The sequence below is a fragment of the Lepidothrix coronata genome, unplaced genomic scaffold (assembly GCF_001604755.1).
Source record: "Lepidothrix coronata isolate B3197 unplaced genomic scaffold, Lepidothrix_coronata-1.0 Scaffold217, whole genome shotgun sequence".
Taxonomy (NCBI): domain Eukaryota; kingdom Metazoa; phylum Chordata; class Aves; order Passeriformes; family Pipridae; genus Lepidothrix; species Lepidothrix coronata.
In genome coordinates, this window is record NW_016690397.1 from 749,026 (window position 1) to 758,732 (window position 9,707).

General features: G+C 55.7%; 1 protein-coding gene and 2 long non-coding RNA genes across 3 annotated transcripts; 1 reads left to right on the forward strand and 2 right to left on the reverse strand.

Moving 5' to 3' along the window:
* Positions 1-497: 497 nt before the first annotated feature.
* LOC108506498 lies at positions 498-2,226 on the reverse strand. Its single transcript, XR_001877784.1, has 3 exons — positions 2,177-2,226; positions 1,590-1,656; positions 498-884 (listed from the first exon to the last, which is right to left on the reverse strand). It is a non-coding gene; the product is annotated as an uncharacterized LOC108506498 (long non-coding RNA).
* Positions 1,799-9,112, forward strand: LOC108506499. The gene is made up of 3 exons (XR_001877785.1): positions 1,799-1,904; positions 8,223-8,338; positions 8,925-9,112. It is a non-coding gene; the product is annotated as an uncharacterized LOC108506499 (long non-coding RNA).
* On the reverse strand, positions 2,280-4,398 carry IRX3 (iroquois homeobox 3). The gene is given in 3 exon segments (XM_017833569.1): positions 2,280-2,419; positions 2,421-3,284; positions 3,785-4,398. Coding segments are annotated over 3 exon segments (1,224 nt in total). The 5' UTR covers positions 4,007-4,398; the 3' UTR covers positions 2,280-2,281.
* Positions 9,113-9,707: the final 595 nt, after the last annotated feature.

Sequence of the window (9,707 nt, forward strand, 5' to 3'; positions counted from 1 at the left end):
GAGGGCGGGGAGGACTGGGGGCAGAAATAACCCAGCTGCGCTGCCGACCCGCGGCCACACCACCGACCCCCGAAGCTTCCTTCCAATTAACCCCCCCGCCCCAGCCCCGCTCCGCAGGGGCGGGGTGGGGAGAGTCAATAGCGGCACCCCTCATACTGCCCTCGGGGTCCACGGATCATCTGCCCGCTGCTCCCCCCGGGGCTCCCCCCGGCGCCATCCCCCGCTTCCCTGGGACGGGGCGCTGTCCCCGCATCCGCACGCGGAGCCCCGCACCCCCCGCCACCGCCTGCAGGGGGCGCTGCGGCTCCAGCGATCGGCGTCGGGAAGGGCCCGGCCCGGCCCGGCCACCGCGACCCGCGCAACGCCCGGGGATGAACCGCTCCCGATGCCGCGGGAAAACAGTAACCGGCGCGGGGAAGGTGGGAGGAGTGGGGGTGGAGTGGGGAGGGGCGGGACTCGAGTAGGAAAACAACTCCAGAGGTGGGGGAAACGAGAAGTGTAGTCAAAGTGGCAACAGTTTATTTATTAGCCAAAAATATATACTTTCTTGTACAATTTGGTTCACACGTATGTACATTTTTTTTAAGGTATGTACAAAAAGAAAAACAAAACCCAAACAACAACAACAACAAGAAAAAAAAAAAAAAAAGGAAACACCTAATTCTCACTGGACTTCCGAAAAAACCTCACGACTCGACTCAGCTAACCCAGGTGATAGTACAGAAGCGGGTATTTTTTTTCCTTTTTAGTTTTAATATACGGACATGCTTACAAGTTGTAATTATACAGAGATTTTTTTACAATCATTACAACAACAATAAAAAATTAACTATGATGATGAGAGCGCCGATAGAACCATAGCGGCGTCAAGTTGGTTCTGGGGCCTGGAAAAAATGACACAGAAAAAAAAAATTTAATAGGATTTCTAATTATCTTGGGCTGGCACAATATTTTTAACTGCAGGTAGCTCTGGTTTTGTTGTTGTTGTTATTTTTTTAAATAGATCTATAAATATAAAAAGTTTTCAGAGTGACTTATGCTAAATGTATTTAGCCACGAAAACACCGCGGGCCCGATTCCCGTGGTTTCAATCAATCAAAGGAGTAATTGGTTTCTCATTGAAATTGAGTGACTGTTATGCCAAAGTCGGCAGGGCTCAGCCTCTTCAGCTTTCATACACTGGTTGGGGGATTTTTGTTCTGTCTTTATTATTTTATATTTTTTTACTTTAATTTACTATTTTCTGCTGCCGCAGTGTCTCTCCTCCCGACCAAGCGACAGCGGCGGGTGGTGATCCGCGCTGCGAGGGGCCCGGGGATGCGCTCCCGGCCAGGGGCGACCCGCGCCCGGACACCGCAGCCGCGCGGCCCCGCTGCCCCCGAGCGCGGCTCGGCCTGCCCGCGAGAATCGCTCCCGAGGGCCAGAACGGAGAACAGCAAAGAAAATATATGATCAGAATAACCCACCACGCACGCAGAGGAAGAACAAGAAACCGCCCTGGAAAGGGAACTAAAGAAGCGGAGAAAATAAGCTAACCATTTACAACTGCCTCCATACATCCCGAGGAGACGGAGGGAGCCATCTCTTACCGCCTCTGCACTGGCTGGAAAGCTGTCTTTAGTAACTTTTTCTCTACTTCCAAGGCACTAGATCGATCTAAAAAGAGAAGGGGAAAAAAAAGTGTTCCTTTATAGCCCCCGTTTTATTCCTCCCATCCCTGAATTAAGCCTCGAGATTCAAGATCTTTTCTCAGCGAGTTGCAAATACGACACAACGACTGCTCTGCTGCAGGGGTGACCGTCAGAGAAAACACACCGACCCCCGAGCGAGCCTGACCTGGCGGCCGGGTCCTTCCCGCAAAAGCGACGACAACAGCAACAAAAAATTATCTCCGTTGGAGGAAGGTAATTCTCGGGGATCGAGGCTACCCTGGCCAGGAGACCCCCGCCTCCGCCCCCGGGGCCCCCGTGGCCGCCCGCCCGCCGCCACCTGCGCCCCGACGGCTGCTCCGCGCCGGGCCGGGCCGGGGGCACCGTGAGAACCGCGCGGGGCCGGCGCCCCCCGCCGCGGCCCCACGCACACGGCCCCGCTGGGCCTCCCGCACCACTCCGCGCCGCCGAGCCCCCCGCGGTGGCGGCCGGCCCGTCCCGTCCCCGCCGCGTCCCTCAGCGGTCACCTGCTCCGACGGGCTCCGCGCTCTGCGCCTGGTCCGCGGGCCGCGGGAAGGCGGCGGCGGGGGGGGCGGCGGAGGCGGCCCCCAGCCCCAGCAGGTGGGGAGTGTTCAGTAAGGCCAGCGGGTGCGGGGGGTGGTGGTGGTGGTGGGCCGGGAAGGCGCGGTTGGTCCAGTTGGGGAACTTGCCCAGAGGGCAGGAGGAGACGAGTCTGTGGGGCGGCGGGGTGGACAGCGGCAGCGGCTGGGGGGCGGCCGCCGGCGGAGAGCCGCCGCCAGGAGACTTGCGGGGGTTGTCCGGGCTGGTGGCCGTCTCGGCCAGCGACCAGATCTTTGGCTTCGGCAGGGCGCCGGCCAAAGCGCCGTCCGTCGGGGAGGAGGCGGCGGAGGAGGAGGCAGAGGAGGGGGGCGAGAGGTGGGGCGGCGGCGGTGGGAGAGGTGGCTTGAGGGGCTCCGGGCCGACGGCTGCGGCGGTGGCGGGCAGCTCGCACTTGTGATGGTGGTGATGATGGTGATGGTGGTGCAGGTGGTGGTGGCGGAGGTGGTGCGGCTCCCCCTCAGCGGCCTTGCCGTAGCGCTCCTCGGAGCCGGGCAGGTCCTCGAAGCCCTCGGATCCCTCCGAGTCCGTCTTGGAGTCAGAGTGCAGGAGGTCGGCGTCCTGCAGATCGTCCTCGAGCTCGTCCTTGTTGCTCTCGATGTTCTCGGTGTCGATGTTCTCCAGGTCGATCTCCTCCTCGTCCTCCCTCTTGTCCTCTTCCCCCTCGTGGTCGCTGCCGTAGGAGTTGCCCTCCTCGTCCGTCCTGCTGCGGGGGGCCCAGGTCATTTTGTTCTCCTTCTTGAGCCGCCGCCGCGCGTTGGCGAACCAGGTGGAGACCTGAGTGAGGGTCATTTTGGTGATGATGGCCAGCATGATCTTCTCGCCCTTGGTGGGGTAGGGGTTTTTCCGGTGCTCGTTGAGCCAGGCCTTGAGGGTGCTGGTGCTCTCGCGGGTGGCGTTCTTGGGCCGCGACGGGTCCCCGAACTGGTACTGCCCGTAGGGGTAGAAGGCGGGGTGGTGGGGGGGGAAGGCGGCGTGCTGCACCCCCGGGCTCTCCTTCAGCTCGTACTGGGCGCCCTGCAGCGAGAGGGAAGGGGCGGCCCGGCTGAGACAACGCGCCGGGCCCGGGGCCGCTCCGTCCCGCCGCCGTTACCGGGAGCAGCGCCCGCCGGCACCGGCGCGGCGGCCGGGCCGTGCTGCCTCCCCCACCACCGATTCCCCCGGCCGCGATCCCGGGCACGCTCCAGCCCCGGTACCCCGGTACTCCGGCCGAGCAGCCGGTGTCCGGGGGTGCCCCGGGGGCAGGACCGGCTCCCCTGGTGCGTGTGCGCGGCGGGGCCGGCGGCAGCCGGGGCCGGTCCCCGCGGCCGTCAAACCCCCGGGCGGAGCGGAGGGAAGCCGCGGGGCCGCCGTTCCAGCCCTGCCCCTCTCCGGCGGCTCTCCATGGGCAAGGCGGCGATAGCGCCCGTCTCTCCCCTGACAGCCCTCCCAGCGTCTCCCCTGGCGTTCCCGGGGCCGATCCCCAGCGCGAACCGAGCGCCCCGGGGGGCGAGCGGCGAGCCCCGGGGGCCTCTTACCAGCTGGGGGAAGATGGGCAGCTCTGCGGCGTAGGGCAGGAAGGCTCCGTAGCCCTGGGCGGCGGCGGCGGCGGCGTAGGGCGCGCCGTACATGGAGGAGAGCACGTTGGAGAGGGTCCCGGACGGGGCCAGCTCGGCGCCACCGCGGGAGCCGCCGCTCCCCGGGCGCTCCGCCGGGTAAAGCGGCCTGATGTACTGGTAGCCCAGCTGGGGGAAAGACATGATGGGGGAGCGGGGTAGGGGAGGGGGGAGGAGGAGGAGGGGGGGGGGAAACGAGAGGAAGAAGGGAGAGAAAGGGGAGAAAGTAGCAGGGCCAGGAGCGGAGGAGGGAGCCGGGTCGTTCGCCCTCGCCAGCCGCCCGCACTTTCAGCGCCTCCCGCAAACTCCGGCGGACATGGGGGGGGGAGCCGGGGGTGCGCGGAGGCCGCGGTCTCCCTCCTGTTCTCGGTCGCCGCGGTAAACGATCCGATCGCTTCTTTCTTCTCTCACTTTTCCTATTGATCTGAGTGGACCCAGGTCAGGTCCTAACAGATTGCCTGAGATTATTGGGACTCTGGGCTCTGATTGACATTTCTAGTCTCTCACAAGCCCCTCCTATTTCTTTTAAGTCTCTCTCTCCCTCTGCCTCCCTCTCTCTCTCATGCCCAGAGCTCGCTCTCTCCGGGTTTGTCACTAGCTGCTTTTTTTTTCTTTCTTTTTTTTTTTTTTCTAAATCTGTTTACTGACGTCGCGATCTTTTATTTGAGTTGCTTTCAAATCTCGTTTTAGAGATCGCCAATCAGTTGTGTGTTTTACAAAGGTTTAACCCTGCCTCATGGTATTCTAATTATATAGAGATAGATTTAGATATAATTTCTTTCTTAGACCCCACTCTCCTGGAGCATGGGAAGCTGGGGTGTCATTTGTGAGCGGCACACGAGAGGAACAGGGAAAAGTTGTGACATTTAAAAATAAAGGCTCACACCACCACCATCCCCCAGTCCCCCTTTTCAGGTTTTCAAATTTACAACCTTTCCTTGCCCATATTTTCTTTCTTTATTAAGATATTCCCTCCTTCCTTTCCCCCGCTCCGGCCCTGGCGAGGGTTACATCTCCTAATATAGATTTAAAAGTCCATTGGATTTTTTTTTAATTTGCATTTCCAGAACTACCTCGAAAAATTTCCTAATGTACAGGATCTTTAAGGAGTCCTCTACGTTTTGTCTGGGCTAACAGTGCGCAGATACAGTGGAAAAGCTAAGTTAATTTTCCTCCTAATAAGGGACTTCAAAGAGTTGTAGGTCACAATTTTACATCAAAGGCAGAAAAGAAGGCAAATTAAAATCTTAACAAAGGAGAGACGGGAGCAGCCCTCTGGGCCATTAGTAAATAAGTGGTGTGAAAAAAGGGACAATGACAGGCACTGGAATTAAACTCATTAACACCTTTTTGTCTTGGTGCGAAATCTCTAATTAGGAAATTTATGATCATTTTGCTTATTCCCTCTGTTCTGAATCACTACAAGGCTAAGAAGGAAGTACCTGGTACGTGAAACATTTGCAAAGGGAGCAGTGGCACGGGTTTGTAAGGAGCTATTGGGAAGGAGTCAAGATACGGTTTAATTACAGAATAAGGTTTGGGCTTTTTTTATGATCCACACATTTTAAATTACGGTTTGTTTTTTTGTTGTTGTTGTTATTACCCCCCCCAACCCCCTTTCCTTCTCTGAAACCAGCGTATGAGTTGCAATTTAGTCTTTTAAGAGTAGTTAAATACAGTTCAACCACAGTTCGTCTTTGCCAAGCTCCGGTGTGCCCTGCTCCGCTGCTGCAGGCAGAGGAAAAGCCTGGGCTGGAACCTAAAAAGTTCGCATAACTTGTGGGGAAAAGGGACCTGAACCTGCCACCGTTATCTACTTTTTTAAATTCTTGGTGTTTAAATAAAACAAAAAGTTTGAAAGGTCTTTTGAGGAGCTGAGGCTGAAGGAGAGCCGTTTAACCGTATTCCCCTCTCTTCCTAAATACTCTCTGGATTTATTGCCTTTAAAATATGATTTAGGTACAATATAACCACTGCGCCCACAGTATGGATTTTTATAACTACATTTCTTTAAAAATGAAATTCATGTCAGATTATGCAGTTAAAGGAATCGACCTTGATAGCTTGCTATAATAAAACTGTATCAGCTTGTAATAAATGCGGATTATAGCAAAGCAAGCTCCAGAATTAAAATTCCCTGAATCAATATATGAAAATCTGTAGGAAACATCTCTAATCGTATTAAGTTCATCTTTATAGCATTTCCTATCTGCTAATCTAGTGCAAAAACAACTCTGTGTTGGAGGAATTTATTTTCTTCTATTCAATGTTGGTGCTTTTGATAGTACAATGCAAGGGAGATAACAATATTAAATTCAGTTATAAGTTTATTTCTTTTTAATTCAAAAGGAAAACAGGCAGCCAACGCCACGTCCTGATGTGCTTTAAACTTTTCTGTAGGCAGCGCTCGCTGGTGCGATGCGATGTCGAGGGGGTCGGCGGAGAGTTTGGGTGCATATCGCAACTTTTAAAAATATCTACCTTGCAGAGAGAAGGGTCTAATAAGAAAAATGGGATAAATAGGTCGCCGTTTGATCCAGTCGTGCTCACCACGCTGGTGTTACAGTAGGGCTGTGACCCCCACACGCGGGCACGGGGGCACACGCTCGTCCCACAAAACCAGACCCGTTCTTCTGCGGCTGGACGTCTGGCACGGTGTGTCAAAGCTGGCGGGATTATTTTCTGAGTTTTAATCAACAGCACAATCAATATGAGTTCGTCCCTGCGGGAGCCGCCGGCAGTGGCGGGCGGTGTTGGGGTGGGGGCGGCCGGGGGCTCCCCAGAGCCGGGGGGGGCTACCTCGGCAGCCGAGAGGGAGACACGGGAGGAGAGAAATTTATGGGTGCGAATGGATCCAGGTCAGGGTGAGGGTGAGGGATGGTTTATTAATGGGCAAGAAGCGGAGAGGAAGTGTAGCCGTACCGGGAGGACAGGAGGAGAAATCAGTAGGGATGCCGTTCTTGGCTGAGGGGGAGGGAAAAGAAAGCGGAGAAGGCAGTAAACGGTGGGGAAGAGCGGCACCAAAGGAGGCGTCTTCCCGGGAGTGCGGGAGCGATGCCCACGGCGAGAAGCGCCGCACGTCTCCAGCAGCGGGAGGGCCGCTGCGGGACGGGGAGAGCGCGGGACTGGGGGCGGCTGGTGCCGGGCGAGCAGAGCAGCCTGGCAGGGCAGGGCGAGCGGGAGGCGGCGACGGGAGCCGAGCAGGGAGCAGAGCGAAGCCCGTTCCCCGCTGACGAGGAAATAGCAGGGGAAGAGCGAAGCTGAGCGGGAGACACTTTGCCTGGAGTCGAAAGGAGATGAGAAGGGGAGGCTGGAGCCGGCCCGTCCTGCGGGGCGACGAGGGAGCGGCGCGGGGCCCGACGGCCGCCGCCCCCGGGGAGCCGCGGCGGCGGAGCGCTCCTCGGCCGGCCGGACACGTGTCTCCTGGCCGGGACCTGTCAGAGCAGGGAGAGCGGCTCCTGATTTATCACCCGAAACACATACACACCCCCGCCCGCCCTCCCCCTGGCCTCGAATCCCGCCTCTCCCGGCGGCTCTCTGCCTCCCCGAGCTAAAATCAAACCTCCCTCCGGCGGCCGCGGGGCTTCCCCGAGTCCGCTGCCGGCTCCGGGGCTGGGGGTCCGGACACCCTCCGTGGGCAGCATCGTGTCCGCCCCGATGCCCTCGGGACCCTCGTCTCTATTCCCGTCTCTCATACCCCTCCGCGCCCCTCTCCATCAGATCACGAACGACCCCGGGGACCGAGGTGGCCCCGGCCCCAGGGTGTTTCTCCGCCGCAGTGCCCGTCTGAGGAGCCGGAGGCGGCGTGCTGGAAGTTGCGGGAGAGGTCTAGGCAGGGCTGAGGGTTCAGGCAGACTCCCGCGGGGAGCCGGGATGCGGGTAGGGTGGGAGCTGCGGCGTGCGGCAGCACACGCGGAGACGGGGCGCAGCCACCGGGGGAAGGGGGGGTAAATAAACAAGTGGGATTAGGAGAAGGGCTGCAGTAAAACAAGAGTTAAAAAATAGAGGGAAAGATCAAAGCACTGGGTAAAAGACTCTTCAAATTACACGTTTGAAGCTTTTCCATAATTCCAAGGCGACAGATAGATAACAAGCTGCACATTCCTTATCACATATGGAATCAATCTGAAAGGAGTCTCTTGATCAGAATCTGTTAATTGCAGTGACATATGATTTGGAAAGAAAACACAATTAATGACCCTTCATGTTAAGACTTTGGGACGAGGCCACTGACAATCCGCACTCTGCAGCCAACATCAACTTTATTATTATCGGTAGTAGTAGTACTACTAGTACTAAACTATTAAAGGGATACATTCTTCGAGCCTCGGTGAGTGTTTTGTCTCCGTTCCCATTGCAGGTTTCTTCAGAAGGGGGAGGAGAAGAGAAGGGGACAAGAGTGCGTGTGCGCCTTTCCTTCAAGGTTTGGGGAGCTAAAATGATTTAGTACCTTGTCTGTAAATCTAATGACCTAAGGTGAGAAAAAATACTTCATCTTTTATTATTGCCATTTGTGGTGAGCGTTACCAGGAAACAGCAGAACCCTTTTGAAATGGTAAATATATGTATCCATTTAAAACCCATTATTGCTGAGATTTTCCCAAAGAGAAATAAAGCAAATCTGCCCAATCCCATTTTCTAGCGCCCTCTGTCCACGGCTCCCCTTGGCTCGGCCGCTCCTTCCCGGCCGCTGGGACCGCCGAGCCTCGGCGGAGCCTTCCTGACGTGCTCTGGGTGCTCAGGGTACGGGGGGGCCCCTGCAGCAGCAGTGTGTGCTCCGCGGCTGTTAATGTGCCACGCGTTCTGTAATGTTAGGAAAGGAGGTAGTAACATTTTTAAAAGCTTTACTCTGTCATTAAAAGGTATTGGCTTTGTTTTAGAAGGGAGAGGGAGAGGTTCATTTGAAGGTTAGAAAGCATACACTTTAATAGGATCGAAGTGAAATTAGTTAATAAGAAAATGCTGGCCAGAAGCTCTCCGGGCTTTTAAGTGCTCTTCAGGCCATTTAGGGAAATTGAATAAGAACAGACTCCGTTACCTGCAGCCCAACTATTATCTTCAGTTCTGCACAGAGGCGAGAAGGGAAAAATAGTGCCTGAGAGACCTGAAGTCCCGTACACCTCCTGCCAGCCTGTTTCCTCGAGAAATAATGCCCCCTTTCTGCTCGCGGGCGTGTTCCCCTGCTTCTGCCTGTAAGCAGCCCAGGCTACAGTGTGTACCACAAGGGGGTAAGCAAAGGTAAGGGGCCATCAGCAGATACTGAAGGCTGCGAGGGCACCTCTGTGCAAAGCCTGGTTAGAGCCGGGACAAAGCTGGCCTCTTGGTGTTTTTTCTTCCCTTTCATTTCTCTGAGATTTTTTTTGTTGGGTTTTTCTTCCCCCCCCCCATCACCATTGTGGTGCTTTGTTGAATTGCGTTCGGACCGTTGCCAGTAGGTCAGTATATTGTGTTACCCGACTTCCGATCTGCTCTCTTTCTCCCTACCTTTAAACTTTATAGTTTTTAGAGGTGTTAATAAAACCTTTCCTTTGGTAAATCGTTCATTGGAAACCCCACCGAAACCTGGAAAGACTTCAGAAAAAAAAGCAGCTCTCAGGAACGAGGGGTTGGGAGAAGGCTTTTGTCCAAAAACTGCATAATTGCCGTGAATCTTAGGAAACATTAATCTTTATAGGAATTTGTGATTCATATCTGTGGTTTGACCATTTAGGTGATTTACAATCTGTTAGTGCAATTCACTAATTTTATGCCAATATATTTTATGCGCCCGGTTAGATTTTCCATCGCCCATCGGAATGAGTGGCTGGTGTGCCTCGCCGGTGTCAGCGTGGCTCCGTGACTCCGG